Source organism: Sorex fumeus, unplaced genomic scaffold (genome assembly GCF_029834395.1).
Source record: "Sorex fumeus unplaced genomic scaffold, SorFum_2.1 ptg000061l, whole genome shotgun sequence".
Taxonomy (NCBI): Eukaryota; Metazoa; Chordata; class Mammalia; order Eulipotyphla; family Soricidae; genus Sorex; species Sorex fumeus.
This window is the reverse complement of record NW_026606118.1, coordinates 29319058-29336994: the sequence shown is the minus strand read 5'-3', so window position 1 is coordinate 29336994 and position 17937 is coordinate 29319058. Positions and strand designations below refer to the sequence as shown.

Here is a 17937-nt window from a genome sequence, read left to right as displayed (position 1 = left end):
CAACTTTTTCTCCTTAGTAATTCCAACACTTTTCAATTCATTTAATCATCTGTGAGAGGGAAGTATTTTATAATAAAATAACACAACACAGAAACTTAAGGCTTTTCCACTGGCTTAAAAAGACTCAACATTCAGTAATAAAACTGCCAGTTAAAATGAGAGTAGTCAAAGTACTAAATTATTACAAGTCACATGCATGCAATGAAAGATAAATGCATTTTGCACTTGTACAAATTCTACAGGCATCATTTCAAAAAGCAAATTTATATTTTACTTATGATTTTCAGGTTTTCATCTGTTCAGTTTATTATAATCACATTTTAGCACTAACAAGATAATCTTTCATGAAGCTCTATTTCCTCACATTTTTAATGCTAAGCATACCTGCTAGCAGAGATACTGAAACACATAAAACTAAACATAATTACTCATTTTGGGGCAAGAAATATTTCATTCACAATACTAACATTCTAAACATACCTTTAACATGATGAACCAAGGACACAATGTGTTGAATAAATGACTCTGAAGTGCTTTTGCTGGCCTGTGGCAACTTAATGTGGTCAAAGATGGATCGGAATTCTTGCTCCTTCTTGACAGAATGGACAAGTGTACTAGCAAGTAGCCTGTCTTTAGTCAAGGAGGCAGGTCTGGAGCATAACAGTAACAAACACACATACAAACAAAATATACCAAATGGTTTGAATATGAAAATGGGAAGTGTGTTCAGAAAATAAGCAACTGGAAAATTAACCACCCATAATTATTTATTGGATAGCTTGCAGAATTACCTGTTCGAATCATCAAGAGGAACAGGTGCCATTTTGAGTTTGACTTCAGGACGGTGAGAATCGCTGGCTATCATTTTGATCCTAAGTGGGCTCTCCTCTCTGAAGGTAGACTTTTCTCGTGAATCCAGGTTCTTGTGAAGAGGGGGACTGTAATCAAAGAGGTCTTTGAGCTTTTCAGACTTTACCTGCTCGGGTGACTGAGTCTCTTTCTTTACTGTTATTCTCTCAGAATTTTTGTCGTCTTCCTTGTGCTTATCTTTCGTAGTGCTAGGCCTTTCCACTACATATCCAGTCTCTTTAAGTTTGTAATTTTTTTCTTCTCTAAATCCATCGCTTTCTCTGTTGCCTTTCAGTGAAGCTTTGGACTTGTACTTGGGTCCCTCCTCCTCAGTATTCCGATGAGATGTGGAGGCAAAATTTTTACCCTGATCTGCAAGAACTGACTTCCTAAACTGTCTATAATCCTCTGTCTCCTCTGTGTCATCCCCTTCTGAATCATTAAATTTTTGTTTTCCAGACTCTTTATCACTGAAATAATCTAGAGCTTCCTGATCTTCCCACTCTCCCTCTGCCCTCCCTTTCTCTGATCCTTTCTCCTTTGGAGTCTCTTTATCTCTGGTATTACCCCTGTCGAGCAGGAAAACTCTAGACTCTTCATCTGTGAACCTGTGAATAAGCAAAGAGAATAGTAACTCTAGATTGCCTTTACTGTAAATCACCTTATTTGTGCTAATAACATGCTACCAGTAATGAGAGCAAAACAACCTATTGAAAAAAGTGCCTTTTCAGATTTTACTTTTTCCAGTGATTCTACACATGCAACTGTTTTTTTTTTGGGGGGGGGGGGGTCATACCCGGAGAATCACAGGGGTTACTCCTGGCTCTGCACTCGGGCATTATCCCTGGCGGTGCTCAGGGGACCATATGGGATGCTGGGAACCGAACCAGGGTCTCTGGGTGCAAGGCAAACGCCCTACCCGCTGTGCTATGGCTTAGCCCCACATGCAACACTTTTTAAATTCAAGTCTGAGAAACAGTAATAACTTGCCTACCAGAATTCTTATAAACAAATTTCAGACTCATCAGTTTATTGTAATTAGTATTAACATATTTAATATTCTAACAGAATCACAGAAATGGTTTATATTCTACTCAGATTCCTGACAATAGTAGTGTATTAATTTAATAAAATTAACTTTAACCTGTACCTACAATTGCATACAATTTCAGAATATCATAAATACCGTGCTTGCTCTATATTTCCTCATTTATAATTCAATCACCCTACATTAGCAACCAATTTTCAATTTTTAAGCACCTCTTAGCAATGCCTAAAATCAGAATTAAAAAAAAAGTATTTAGAATGTCGTTAAAATACATTATCTTTTTCTATTAATTAGTCATAATTATTAAAACTGGGAAGCTGGGTTATTTATTAACATCAACACAAGTAAAAACATAATGAAACTACGTTATATGAATCATATTACAACAATGTTTTACAGGCTAATCATCAGTTACGTTTTAGCCTACTCAATTTCTTCTCATTTACAACCTTTTTTCTGGAATGTAGTTTTAAAAAAATTACGTTTTATAAGAATACAAACAAATCTTGGTTATTACAACTTCCAAGTGAGTTAAAACAATTTGGAACTACAAAAGAAAGTCATGAGCTAAGCCACATCACAGTAACAATCTCTAAAATCCAGACAAAAATTCAAGAGAACAAAAATATTGTTATAATCCAAATGCTCTATTTTAGTTCTTACCTTTTTAAGAATTTTCCCGTCTTTGCAGTTTCCTGATCTCCCCCATCAGGATAAAATGATGCACGTCCCCTAGTCTCATCTCTTGGAGCATTCTGTGGTGTGATTGTCTTTGCAGGGCTTCTTCTTGAAGGGATGTGATGAATTGGACTATTTTGAGAAGGACTGTATCGACTAGATCCATTTCCAACAGAACCAGATCCAGACCTTTCAGGACTATGCTGAATGGAATGTGAATGCTGAGAGGGGGTATTTTTTGCTGAGTGGACAGTACTGAGCATAGGAGCATCAGAGCAAGATGAACTCTGACTAGGTGGTGTAGCAATAGGTGAAGGACTATGCGGAGATCTAGGACTATTATCATAAGCTGAAAGACCAGGCCAAATATCACCAGATGTGGCTGATGATTTATTAAAGTCATCAATAGATTCAGATGGGTCATGTTCAAATGTATCTTTTGGCTCCTCTTGTGATTTACTTTTTAAAGGACTCTCTTCTTGAGGCTCCCCTTCTGCTTTTTTGGTTTGTTTTTCCTGAGACCCTCGTCTTTTAGAAACAGGAGATTTGCTATACGGGGATGAAGAACGAGATGATGATGATCTTGGAGACCTAGAGGATCTATATGACCGACGAGATCTGCTTCGAGATCTTTGAGAAGAAACCGATCTTCTTTTTGGACTCCTGGAACGTGAACGACCTCGTCTAGGACTCCTAGAGTGTCTTCTATTCCAGACAGGTCTATAACCACCACGATGATATCTACCACCTCCTCCTTGGTAATAACCTCTACCCCTTCCTCTATACCCATAAGGTCGCCTCATTCCTCTATTATTTCTGTAATCTCGACGATAATCTCTAGAATAAATACGATCTCTACTGCGAGACCTTGAATATGTCCTGGAACGAGACCTAGAACTAAAAATAAAATAAATATCAATGCAAGAAAAGTTAATTCATCCTACAATTCTAATTACTTCTGGTTGAAGATAATGTAAATACATTGTCAAATTCAGACACTTAAACTAAATGAAAACATGTATTGGTTTTATGGAACAGTGTCAATTCTAAGGTAAATAGTAATAGAGAGGCCAAAGTGCTACAGTGGGTAGGGAGCTTGTCTTGAAAGCAGCTCATCCATGTCACTGGAGCAACACCAGGAGCAATTCCTGAGTACAGAGCCAGGCATGACCCATGAGCATTGCTAGGTGTGGCCCAAAAAACAGAAACTTAAGAATAAATTAAAGGCCTTAGCAAAGAAGGCATAGGAAAAAGGATGCGGGGATCAACATTCCCAACAACACAAAATACCAAACTACAATAAATTTATGCAGGCATTTATAGCGATGAAGTTAAAGAATACCTAAAGACAACTAGTCACAGTGAAATACCACTAGCTAAATAGATATACAAAGTTAAGCTGAAAAACAAATAATCTAAAATACTAATTCTTAGTAAGATTAGGGTGAAAAATCATGAACTACTAATTCTTAGTAAAGTTAGGGTGATTTTTATTTTCAACCTATCTCTAAAATTTTCTATACGAAGTGCTAATATTTGATGCTAACAAGTTACTCATTTTTGAACAAATCAATCTACTTATGGAGACTTCAGTAAGGAATGAGAACTTGTGAAACAACACGCAAAGATTTTTTTACAGCCAGTCTTTCATTATCCAATTCCTCTTAATATTATAAATGCAAAAAAAAACACAACATTAAGAATCTGGTATCTGTAATCAAACTAACCAGACTCAAATCTACATTCTGCCATTTACTAGACTGCAACTAAAATAATCCTCAATTCTCCAACAATAAAATGAGAATACTATGTCCATTTATAGGGTTTTTTAAGAATAACGTTATTAGTGGTTTTAGCACTGTCTATATATAACAAGCACTCCAAAAATATTAGCTGACATATTAAAAGAACTAAAAACACCATAATTCACCTGTATCTCTTCTTTCTAGAGTGTGATCTTGATCTTGATCGAGAACTAGACTGTGATCTAGATTTTGATCTTGAAGAATGTGATCTAGAATTGGAGCGACCCATTTCTTTAATCCTAGTCAAATAGGAGAGCAAAAACGGTTAAAAATCACAATACACCTAAAAAGTTTCACACTATTAACTTATTGTCAGGTACAAAATTGAAGTTTGCAATACATAACTTTTTCAGGATAATTCATCATCACTTTTTGGGGACAGGCACACAGAGGGGGTGGGCCAGGACACACCCAGTGGTGCTCAGGTTATTCCTAGATCTGCATTCAGGAATTATTCCTTGCAGGTTTGGGGACCATGTAGAGTACCAGGGATCACATCCAGGCAGGTCACATGCTAGGCAAATTCCCTACCCCCATCCTATGTCCTACGGCTCTAGGCCCTACCATTACTTTTTAAGTGAGTAGAAGTCAGTCAATAATCCCTGACTAAAACCATATTTTCACCTACATGACAGATACTGCACATTAAAGAAATGTCAGAAGATTTTTATGGACTGCCCATCTATGTGTCTCAGTCCAAAAGGGAAGCAGCTGCTCAAAGCCAGAAAGATCAATGAATGATATCAGACTGCATAAAGTGTATTAGATGTTACTCCATGCCCAATTGAAATGCCTACCTCTCCTGTAAAAAAGACAATCATCAGAGTATTTATTACAGGTAATAAACCTTGAAACAAAGAAAATAAAAGTAGTGCAATACTAAGAAAAATTAACCTACCAGATCATCAGTTAAGTGCTTTTTGGCTTTAAAATAGGTGACCACTCTTTATGAAATACTGCCTATAATAATGCCGGGTAGTCTCCTAGCACAATAAATTCTAAGTCAGAATAGATGGAGCTATAGCTGTTCTACTGTCATGACTGCAGATTAAAAATGAATTTATATACCAATTTCCAATTCTCCCTTGTATTTTCTGATAAGATGAAAAATATATAAAAGATAAACCATACAAACAGCAGCAAGGTATACAAAAACTATAAGAAAATAACTTTAGCACCATCGTCCTATCTTTTCTTACATACTACTGCTAAGTACAAAGACAATAAATTAGACCTCATTAATTACAAAATCAGAAACAAAACTTTCATTCCAAGTTGATTTCTACTATACTTCTTTCTACATTTCAAAAAACTTATTACTCAAAATCAAGCATTTCATAGATATATGGAAGGGATCACCAGTGAAAGGAGTGGGTTGGAAGATTTTACACTTGAAACTCAAATCATAAGTAATTGTAACTTGGTAATTCACAATGATCAATATTTTTTTAAATATTAGGAAGCATTTCTATAAACACAAATTCATTAAACTTCAAATTGCTGCAAATTCAAGTACTTCTAGATGATTTCTGAAGGCACATCTTTTATCTCAACTTCATTTACAACAGTACTTCAAAATACTGAGCCAGATTACAGAAGAGGCAGTAACATATCTACAACCTCAAAAGATAGAAATGACTTATGTTTCAACAAAACGCACTTCAAAATAAAGTATTCTCTTAATAGATAAATACCATCGTTGTTTTGCAAGTAAGCAAAAATATACATAGTTGAAGAGGGGACCAAATGAGCTGTACACAAAATTCACTTAATACAGTGTTTAGCAAGTAATCAGTTTTAATTACCTTAACCCTAGTGAAAGGGAGAAAAGTTATGGAACTCCTCTTGTATAAGATGAGTTAAATAAACTGCTATACATTGTCTTTTTTATACATAGCTTTTTATGTTCTGAATCTTTAAAGAGGTATGTTTATAGAAGAAACAGCAAACACTCAACCTAGAAGGTTTAAAGAGAGATATAAAGAGAATCTTTTTCCTAAAACTTACTTTTAAAATCCAACTTATTTAATGCAAATCACCAACACAAGCAAAACACAACTTCTGATACATCACTTTTAATCACTAAATTGTAATTCAGCAGTAACACTTTCTCCAAAAGTCCAAACTAAAATTAGACAACATTACCTAGGATTTTTTTGCAGATCAGGTAGTCAAAGTGAAGTCCTAGTATACTGTAAAATTCTTCCTGAAGATAATGTTCTGAGAAACTAATCTCTAAATTCAAATACCTGGCAAAGAAAAAAATATAAAAAATATAAATTTAATCAAGGTACATTTAGTACAGTAAAAGATTTAATAAAGGGGGGAAATGGTTTAGAAAGTTGCAAACTTAACCATAAAAATTAAGGAAACTTAGTTTTAATCAAAATTCAAATCCTAGCTGATTTTACGCTGGGAAATCAGCCTAAAATAGATCTTTTATTTCTACTTCCCATATAAATACATACATGCATATATTATACTTTAAATTTGAATTTTCCAACTGGACCATGAGTTTGATCACTGGAACAACATAAGGTCCCCACAGGAATGACCCCTGAGTGCAGAGCCATAGGAATGATCCCTGAGTGCACAGCACACCCCAGTGTGACCCAACAAACGAGAAAAAAGAACAGACAAATCAAATCTACTTGAAGTCAATCACAATCACGATCATTCTGCTCTTCATAGATTGCCTCGAGCAGGCACCAGTAACGTCTCCTTCATCCTAGCCCTGAGATTTTAAAAAGTGCCATATTCAAGACTCTTTCAGGGTTAGGAGAGTGAGACCCATCATTGTTACTGGTATTTGGCATATTGGGTAAGCCACGGGGATCTGCCGTGTGGGCAGGTTACATTCAGTAGTAGCCTGCCAGGTTGTACAAAGTAAGAATGAGATAATAAGATGTCCCGCTTCTGGGAGCTGGGTTTTATAGTCTCTGGGTCTTGGCCATTGATGGGATTGATGGGAATGATGGGATGGAGGTCTTCGGCTGAAGTCAATACTTGTCCGAATTAACCACTTCCAGGAGATAAATGTTATATAAAACATTACACTAAATAGTGAAAACCTAATTTATAACATTCAGGGGTTATATATATATGCTTATAAGCATATAGCTTAGTTTAAAAGTTTAAAATGCTTACATATGTATATATGTAGGCATACAGCTTAGTTTAAAGAGAACAAAAACTGGGGTAACAGAAATGAAACAATACAAGATTGGTGCTTCCTACATAAAGAATTGATAATATAAGGCTATGTTTGAAATGCATATGAATATCTATAATCTTTGCAAGTACTCAATCTGAAACAATATGCAAAAAAATTGGAAACACAAAGTCTAAGATATAAGATTAAACTAGTGACTAAGAAAAAATTTAGAAGTCCCCTAAAATCCAACTGTCTCTTAACTCAAGAAATTGAGCATTCTAATTTCTGTCCTGTAAAAAGAATCAATTGTCAAATCCTTGCTCCATGTCATGATTTGTTTAAGTCTGAAGGAAATATATACTAAAAATAGCAAAGTGAGAGATGAGTTTATATACTAATTCACAATATAGAAATATGCTCAGGCATTCAGACAAAGAACTCAAAAATCATGTAAACTATGGGGGGAGGGGGGACCCAAACATGTAATACTTGCTATGTAGTATTGAATATGTTTTTAAATGTAGGTATATGCACAAAACACTATGAGGGTAACCTGACTAGGAGGTCCTTGCTCTACAAAAGACAACTATGGGATATAGACAAACATCTTAGAAAACCTTTCTTACCAACAATGTGCTAAAACTGTTCTATGTGAAAACATTTCATTTAATGCCCATAATCATATGAGCTATGTATGTATTTTAAGACATTACATTTCCTAGTCAATTAGAGACCAGTTTCAACTGAAGGTAAAAAAAAAAAAATAAATGATTTAGGTGGAGAGGACTAAGGAAAAGGCCCATGGGCCCTAAGGTGATAACATTTAAGCTAAAGACCACAGTGCCAAGATCAAGGGAAAGGGCTTTATAGGCAAAGGCTAATTTAAACAAATTCAGGGCAAAGAAACCAGTCAAGTTGAGGCAGGGTAATAATAAAGGCGTAAAGAAAGGAAACCACGAGATCGAATTGTCATCTACTAAGTAGGTCAAAGTAAGACGTCTAGACTTTATTCTAATTTAAGGTGAAGCAGCTGGCTGGTTTGTCCAGGGAAGGCATACCATCTGATTTACATTTAAGATAGCTGTAGATGATATAAAACATAGAGAGGAAAATAGGAAGACAAATTAGAAGATTTAAGTTCAAAATAATGGTTTCCCAGACTAAGGTTGGAAGCAGTAAATATGTGGTGAAAATAGCAAATCCAAAATCTGGCTTAGAAATGTAGCCAATATACTAGATCATAGGCTTTTAGGGCTGCAGAGCAAAGGAACAAAAATCAGTATCATCCCTAAACCCTACCAGAAAGTTTGAAGTGGGGGGAAAACCAAAAGATTTTGTTTGTTCTCATAGGTTGCCCATGGCTACAAAGTACAAGTAATCCAGAAATTGGCTCTCTTTCCAATATGCTGACAGGTTTCTAGTATTCAAAATCAAACCAACCTACTACACTGAACCAAAAAACTCACTAAAAAGTTCCACTTATAAAAAAAAAAAAAGTAACAGCTTCAGGTTATCTTTATCCACTTGATTCATCACCACCAGTAAAGTGACAAGAGATAACTGAACCTATAAGGGACTATTGGCTACATAAAAATGACACTTAAATAAAAGGCAAAGACAACCCTACTCAATAATAGGGAAAACTAAGCCAATATGAATATTTTAGTTTACAAATACTTTTAGCCAAATCCTGTTAAGTTTCAGGTAGTTGAGACTCTATATTTCTGTTAAACAGATAATGCTCTTCTCATTTGAAATAATTCTATCAGGTAACATCCAGATTCAATCCCAAAGGTATAAAAGAAGGATTATATAATGATGGACCTTACTAAAGTTCAACATCTTAAATGTTTCTGATATGAACATTTGTTCATTTGATTTGAACATTATGTTCAAATAGTCCTGCAGGTTATCTGTGAATTATATTTCAAACGATTCTTGAATATCAGGTTACACAGCATCATAGAAGTCTTTCATGAAATGATAAAATGGCTGGAACTTCCTTTAGAACACTCCTGGATCTGAGCTCAAGGATCATTTATGGTGGGGCTGGCTTAGGGAACCAAACAGGATGCCAGGTATCTGCACTGGGCAGGCTGGACTCTTAGCCCCATGTTCATTATCATATTCAACGTTTTTTGGATGAAAACTAGTGAAAAAGCAAACTGCTAAGTAAAACTCATGTTTAAAATTTATGTGTTTAAAAGCCTCAAAGTATTACACAAATGTAGGCTAGTAATGTTACCTTATTAAAGTCTGAATTCCAGTCCTCACAACCTGTTATTCGTGGATTGCCTCGAGCAGGCCCCAGTTATGTCTCTTCGTCCTAGCCCTGAGATTTTTTTTTTTAAAGTGCCATATTCAAGGCTCTTTCAGAGTTAGGAGAATGAGACCCTTCATTGTTACTGGTATTTGGCATATTGGGTACGCCACGGGGAGTTTGCCAGACTCTACCGTGTGAATTCCAGTCATAGTGGCAGTAAAAAAGCTCATTATTAAGACATTTATCCTTCAATGAGAGGGTTGATCTCAACTTGATATTCCTATTTTATTAACATCAGGAGGCTAGATCTTTACCCGGTTTTGTCGTTAGATTAAAAGGGTATCTTCCTAAACAGTGTCATTATTTCTCCTCCCCTCTTAATATATTACCTGTGTTTTTGTTCGCTCTCCTCATATTCCCTAACGACACACAAAAAATGTGAAATACTAAAAAGACTCTGAGGTAACAATGATGAGCACTATTTAAGAAACTGGATGTAAACAACATAATTCGTACTAACAAATATAATTTAAATACTGAATCTATACCCTAGGCTACACTGGCTTTAATACCCTTTCCTACTCCTTTAATAAATCATTAAAGTCATTGAAAACATACAATTTTCAGCTAGTGCTCAACAATTATGAACGAAGTTTCTGGAAACTCAACCCAATGCTTTCCATAGAACTGAAAAAATACCCATTTCTACATGTCTTCCCATTATGTTAATCCTGTGATTGACAGAAAGCTATCCACAAGCCATTCAATATATTCAACTCGACCCCAGTATACCAGAAAGCCTTTCTTACAGGGTTGTCTCCAGGTCGTACCAACAAACTAACGCTCTTCCAAGAATCGTATTTTAAAAATCTCTTTCGCTACCACGTAAATTATTCGAATTAAAGGGGATTTCATAGTTTAACCACACTTACTAACTAAAACAAGATTCTACTCAGCACCGAAAGATTGGCTTAGATTCACTAACCATGAATAATTTTAGAAACATTTTAACGTCAATTTAATTGTTCTAGCTTGACGTGGATCACATTAAAGAAAAAAACTTGCAGTGATTTTTCCTATATAACGGTCTCTCATTGTCTTAACAGTAAACCAGATATAGCAACTAGAATGTCAGGGGAATGAGGATTCTCAGGGCAAGACATTTTGCATTACTAACCTCTTCCCACTCCCTAAAAAATTATAATTCTGGAACGTAAACTTCGTGTCAGAAAGCAGTTTATCCGTTTTGGGTGATGTTTGCCCTCAATTCCCGCCCCCTCCCCAATCTAACGTACTTTTTCTTCACCGAGCGCTGCGCTCGGCCGCCAACATTTCTGTCTTAACAGGCGCCGAAATTACTCGAACGGACGGGCCGGAAGTGCCGTTCCGGGCCGAACGCGGCAGGGCCAACCGGAAACAGTAGCTAGGCACCCACTCCCACACCGCGGCGCAACCGACCGCTTCAAAACGTAACGGGTCGCCAAGCGAAGCCGAGATTAAACCCGCAAAAAAAGAAAAAAAAATGCCGCCGCGGCACTGCGGGATGGTGGCGGACGCCGCAATCAGTTAACAAGACCCGCAGAACTTCATCTCTCGAGAGAAAACAATTAGGAGGCGGAGATAAAGAAGGCCGAGTAAAGAGGAGTCTAAAGGACACGGCGAAAAGCAGCCTACCTACCTACCCAGAGAATCGACGATCGCTCAATAGTTCGATAGCCGACCGACAGGCCCGGCAGCCAAGCAACGACTGCAGCCAATGAGAGACGCACACAAGATGCCCGGCAGGAAGCCGCGAGAACCGTGGGCGGGGCTCGGAGAAAGCAGCCAGAGCGCGTGCGCAAGGCGAGCTCGCAGTCGGGCGCGCGCGGGGGCCCGGGCCGAGAAAATGCGGGGGGGGGAAGGGTTGATGAGGCGGCTCTGCGCACGCGCACGCGGACCACAAGGCCGCGCGGTCTCCAGATCTCGCGCCAACACCGCTGCCGCGGGAGCGAGCAAGCGAGCGCGCGCGCGCGAGAGCCCTCCTCGCTTCTCGCTTCTCGCTACTCCCTCACCCCACCCCCCCACCCCTCTTAGGCCTGTTGCCCCTCGGAAACCCGAGGGAAACTGACGGGAAAACACCCACATAACGGCGCGACGCCTCATGGGTTCTTCTGTCGCCGTCACCCCATCACCACCCACAAAAGACTCAACAAGATTCGTTCCGTCTTCAGCGTTCACTGCCCTCTGAGTGGTTCGAACGCAGCCGGCGCCCTACCTGTCAAGCCGAAGGACGGTCCCCAGGAGTTAGCTCCGTTGTTAACTACACAGCGGCCATCTCCCGACTCGAGAACGGGAGGAAAACCATAGAGGTAGCTCCGACGCGCAAGCTCGTCTCCGTCACTTCCGATTTGGGGCGGGGCCTCCGGGCCACTAAATATCCGCACAAGCCCCGCCCACCCTCCCGCCCTAATCCCGCCCGGCCGCCTGGAAGATGTTGCCTGAGGCTTCCTGGGAAGTCGCGTAAGGAGTCTCGCGCGAAAGTTCGGCGGCTCCGCCTTCCGGCCCCATCCTCGGCGGGGCTGGCGGTACCCGGTGCGGGGGGCGGGGTGTATTTGTCTGCCCGTGAGGTCGCCTGGGCCTGCGATGCGAGTCGCTGGCGTCATTTTCCTAGCTGGGCGCAGAGCCTTCTGATCTTTTCACCCTCCCATTTTTTGTGGTATTCATTTTTCCTATGGGGTTGAGTCAGACCAGAAAAAAAAATGATAATAATCATAACAACCTCACTCTGAGGAAAAGTCTAGCATCGGTCCTGAAATGAAAAGCGGCTGCGACCGCGCATCCCAGCGATTTTTCCCTACGCCAGGAGGCGCCCACTTCGTCGGACGCCTAACTAGAAACTAGGAAGGGGGCGGGGAGGGTTGCTTTTCTGCTTTTCTAGAAAAACGTGCCAAAGGCGCTAGGGAGGAGGGAAAGATGGCCACGACCTACGTCGCTTGTCGAGTGGCGTCGGACCCTCTCTTCCGTCCCCAGAGGGTTTCTCCCTGCAACATCCCGGGGCGGTTGGGGCTTGTCTGGCCGCTCTGCTTCAGAGAATGCATTTTTTGCCTCGCGACGTTGCTCAAGCATGACCACCCTCACCTCGAAACGTGGGCATAGACGTGGGTAATAAATCCGATCCCGAAGCCCCTCGTCATTTGTGCGGGCCCACAACTATTAGCCCCCTCCCCCCCCCACAGAGCTTGGTCGGTCAAAGACCCCCTCATCGGGTCAGAGTCGCATTTGATTCCCACTTGAATTTGCGATCCGAGCTGCAATGCATAGCCCGTTTAATACTTCTGAGAGCTGCGCTTTCTCCCTGAGGGTTGGTACTGGGATGTTTAGAGATGTCAGCTGCCTGAAAGGATTTCGAGGTGGTAGAGGAAGGATCTTCTTTATCTTGGGTTGACGGCAGCTTTGGACCCTGGTGGAGAATTGAGCACCCCACACCACGGCGCAAGCCAGTTGACTCCCCCAACGCAACTGAGCAGCTCAGTAGGAAAGGGGTAAATCCCGTTTTTGCATGGGATGAATTCTGGATTTTCTCTTGTACACCCCTTGCCCCTCCGCCGCCATCTACAGCTGTGGTGTGTTAGTTCCAGTTAGGTGGTAATCTGTGCTGAAGGGCTAAACTCCATTTGAAAAAGAAAAGGAACTGTAGGTGGCTCAATACAGCTCTGGGCAGTTTTGTTGGGAGGGTGAGTGGATAGGATGCAGAAGAAACCCTCAGGGCTAAAAGCTCTTAATCCTTTTATTTGAACTACCTAAATCTGCTTGCAGTGCCATACAGCATCTTAAGCCTTTCTCTGTACTCCTATGCAAATATACTGAAAATGAAGTCCTCCTATCCCTGGCATTATAACAGCAAATTTAAAATGAGCAACAGAGGAGATACATTGGAATAAATCCTTTTTTTTTAAAGAGGGGGGGCCGGCGGGAGCGGCTAGCAAGATAATACTGCGGGTAAGACACTAGCATGTGACTTACTTGGGTTCAATCCCCTGCACCCAATATTGTCCTGAAAACCTTAGATGGAACCCTGAACTCAGATCTGGGCACCGTCAGCAGAGACACCCCCCTCCCCCCACCCCCACCCCCCACCCCCGCCAAAATAAAACCATAAAAAAGCCTTCCAGACTTCTCTTGACCTGGGTTCAACTTGATAATATTGTTTTGCTTGTACAACCAAAATATGAGGATACTGGATTTAGATCAAATTTTATACACATTGACTCATTTTTACTTTGACAACCTAAAATTCACCGTTGCATTCTCATCTTTGTAATGATGCTTTTGTTTCCTATTAAAATGTAAGTACTGCTAGGGAAGCAGAAATCAACAGCCCTGGTAAACAGGGCTATTAGATAAAAAAAAAAAAAATTTTAACTATCCCAGGAAGGGCTGGAGCGATAGCACAGTGGTAGGGCGTTTGCCTTGCAGCCTTGCACGCAGCCAACATGGCCGACCCGAGTTCGATTCCTCCGCCCCTCTCGGAGAGCCCGGCAAGCTACCGAGAGTATCGCCCACACGGCAGAGCCTGGCAAGCTCCCCGTGACTATTCAATTTGCCAAACACAGTAACAACAAAGTCTCCAATGGAGACGTTACTGGGCCCGCTCGAGCAAATCGATGATCAATGGGAGGGCCTTTACTATCCCAGGAAATATAAAATTTAAACAAAAGTAAATAAGAATATAGAAATTTTACATCTACTGAATTGGCAAGCATTTTAACTCAACATTTACTGTAAATATATAAAAAAAACCTTGGATGTACTCACTTAGTTTGACTTGGGGTTTGATTTTGTATAGGTTCACTTTGAAAAAACTGAAAGAGGGGTCTATCTGGGAGGCAAACTACTGTGTGTTTGGGGAGGACACTAAGGGCCACTCCACTCCCTTGCAGGGAATTACGGTAGAAGACTTCCAGGTGGTAGCAGGAAGGGCACTATTTCAATCATGCCCACTCCGTGTTTGGGGATTGCTCCAGGAGATGCTCCTGAGACTACACCCGGGACTACATGGTGCTAGCCTCACTCCTTGTGAGAATGCCTATAAGCATCTTGGATCAAATGCTGTTCCTGGCAAGATGCTCTATCAAATTGAGGAAATTTCCTTCTACTCCTGATTTGGTTGTTGACTTTTCTTTGCTTACATCCCTTTCAAGTTCTCCCCTGGGTTAATTTTGTAGGCCTCAGTTCCAGGTTCAATACCAACTGATCTGGTAATGAGGTAACTGAGCTCCCCAGTCACAACTAATCTCAGAAGAGATGCAAGCCAGGGTTACATGGGGTGGGAGTGGGGGTGTGTGGATGCCCCAGTAGGCCAACTCACACCCCACAATGTCGAGAAGCCATGTAAATTCATGAGCCCACTTCTACAGATCCTGGAGTTTCTGACCCACAGGGCTATATATGCGGCCACCATGGGCTTCCTCCAAATTCAACATTACTGACAAATTAGGTGGGAAGATAAATAACACTAAACTAGCAATAAACAATTTAGTCAACCCTGGGCTGGAGCAATAGCACAGTGGTAGGGCATTTGCCTTGCGCACAACAGGCCCGGTCGAGCTGGGTTCGATTCCTCCGCCCCTCTTGGAGAGCTCTTGGAGAGCCCAGCAAGCCAGCAAGCCAGCAAGCTACCGAGAGTATCTCACCCGCATATAGTCAATATGCCAAACACAGTAACAACAAGTCTCAAAATGGAGATGTTACTGGGCCCGCTTGAGCAAATCAATGAACAACAGGAGGACGGACAATGTTTGTTTGTTTGTTTTGTGTTTTGTGCCTTCTAAGGGAGCAGGCCTGGGGGTGGGTGGAGGGAAAGTCACACTGGTGGTGGGATTGGTGTTGGATCATTGAATGCTCAGAACAATTGTTTTATGAACAACATTGTAAACCATGGTGTTTAAATAAAATTTAAAACATTTTAATTAAAGTATTTATTTTAATAACAAAAAACTTGAAAGCACCAGACAAGATTGGATATTTGAAAAGGACAAAAGATAGGAATGAAAGTGGAATTGAAAAGTAACAAATTGGGAGACTATCACCCAAGAATAGCCGAGATTAGTACCAGGAGGTTCATTCCATGGCTTGGAGGCCAGCCGCACGTGCTGAGGGAGAAGGCAGCTCAGATAGAGAGGAGAATACCAAGTAAAGGGTATTGGGAGGACCCTCCCAGGGTGAGAGATGCATGCTGAAAATAGACTAGAGACCGAACATGATAGCCACTCAGTGCCTCTTTTGCAAACCACAGCATCCAAAAGGAGAGAGAGAATAAAAGGGAATGCCCTGCCACAGGGGTGGGGGGTGCGAGGGATGCTGGGAGCATTGGAGGTGGGGAATGGGCACTGGTGGACGGATGGGTACTCAGTCATTGTGTAACTGAAACCCAAGTACAAAAATTTGTAAGTCTACAACTGTACCTCGGGGTGTTTCACTAATAAAAATTTAAAAAAAAAATAAAGACAAATTTGGCATCACAAAAAAAAGTGGAATTGAAAGACTAATAGAGCCAACAAGAAAAACTCCCTCACTTTTCTGGTTCTGATTTATTTTGTCTTGACTCTGTAGATTGAACAACTTTTCACTGTTAGGGGAAAGGTAGTTTAAGAGGAATTTATAGGTTGCCTTTTTCCACCCAGAAAATAGTGACCCAGAGAATAGTGAACCCCAAATAGTGATGAGCAGACAAGCTGAAAAAATGGGATCAACAGAAGTTCCCTAACTAGACTTGTTTGGGGACTGGACTTTGGCTGCAGTTCTGCTATCTCCTCCTTTGATTCCTGTGCTTCCTGAACTTTGTATTACTTTGTGTTTCCTGTTTTGTGGGAGTGGGCGGGGAGGATGATATAAAATGAGCACTGATACTTTTGAAAAATCTTCCCTTTTCCCTTTCCCTCTGTTGTTGCAATAACCAGGGGTTGCACTCATACTCGTTATGATCCCCACACATTTTGGTTGTAGTACTGGGGGAAGGCCTCACACACTTCATGGTCAAATATCTTTATAGTCATAGTGCTTGCCTGGAGTTACCCTCTCAGTTTGCAATGCTCACACGAACTCAAACTGGCTGCGGTAAGGCTAAGAAATTTCCAGGGATCATAAGCAGCAGATCTATCAGAATTGCTTTAGGCACCTGTAAGTGCCATTGAGATTGAGCACTCAGCTTCACTTTTGCCACATCCCAGACAGCCCCCTGTGCTATTACTTGAACTGATATATACTCAGTAAATTTCTTTTTGGGGGGTGGGGTTTCCTGGGGGAGGACATATCCGACTGTGCTCAGGGCTGAACCTGGCTGAGTTTACAGATCACTCCTAGCGGGCTCAGGGAGCCATATGGGTGCCAGGGATCAAGCGATCAAGCCCAGGATAGTCTTGTGCAAGACAGGTGTCCTATCCGTTGTACTATCTCTCAGACTCCATAAATTTCTTTCCTGAGTGAGTTAACCAAGAATTGCTCACAGATAATAATACTGAACTCCAGGTCACAAGGAAAGGCAGTTACTATTTAGCAACACATCTTCCCAGATGGCCTGGCAATTTCCCATATCTGTACCAATGAAATAAATGGTTTCTCTTGCCTAATTCATTTTCAGTTGGTGAATGCAAGTTGATGGGGACTTTTTTCCCCTCATCCTTTTTTGCCTATCATGAATGCAGTGTTCTTCCCAATGTTTAAAACTACCAAATTAGGGGCTGGAGCGATAGCACAGCGTGTAGGGTGTTTGCCTTGCACACACCAACCTGGGTTCGATTCCCGGCATCTCTAATGGTTCCCCAAGCACCACCAGGAGTGATTTCTGAGTGCAGAGCAAGGAGTAACCCCCTGTGCATTTCAGGGTGTGAACAAACAAACAAACTACCAAATTTTTCACCCAAGTACTATTTGTTACTATTTCTCCTTAATAGTCATGTTGTTGGTTTTATTTTTTTTTTTTTTGCTTTTTGGGTCACACCTGGCGGTGCACAGGGGTTACTCCTAGCTCTGCACTCAGGAGTTACTCCTGGCAATGCTCAGGGGACCATTTGGGATGCTGGGAATTGAACCCGGGTGGGCCGTGTGCAAAGCAAACGCCCTACCCGCTGTGCTATCTCTCCAGCCCCAGTAGTCATATTTT

At 40.9% G+C, this 17937-nt stretch overlaps 1 protein-coding gene across 6 annotated transcripts in view; it reads right to left on the bottom strand.

Moving 5' to 3' along the window:
* The window catches only part of BCLAF1 (BCL2 associated transcription factor 1), a 28999-nt gene extending 16767 nt beyond the window's left edge, over nucleotides 1-12232 (bottom strand). The window contains exons 1-6 of one of the 6 annotated variants that reach the window (XR_008794132.1): nucleotides 12052-12232; nucleotides 6526-6629; nucleotides 4506-4619; nucleotides 2561-3472; nucleotides 792-1457; nucleotides 481-650 (exon numbers count right to left, since the gene is read on the bottom strand). Coding sequence is in view for 5 of the 6 variants with exons in the window: in XM_056125911.1 (XP_055981886.1) it covers nucleotides 481-650; nucleotides 792-1457; nucleotides 2561-3472; nucleotides 4506-4609 (1852 nt within the window). In the remaining variant the exon portion in view is untranslated. Of the gene's footprint in view, nucleotides 1-480; nucleotides 651-791; nucleotides 1458-2560; nucleotides 3473-4505; nucleotides 4620-6185; nucleotides 6206-6525; nucleotides 6630-12051 lie in introns of those variants that run through there. The other 5 variants (XM_056125911.1, XM_056125912.1, XM_056125908.1 and 2 more) reach the window with 5 other exon arrangements.
* Between the last annotated feature and the right edge of the window lie 5705 nt (nucleotides 12233-17937).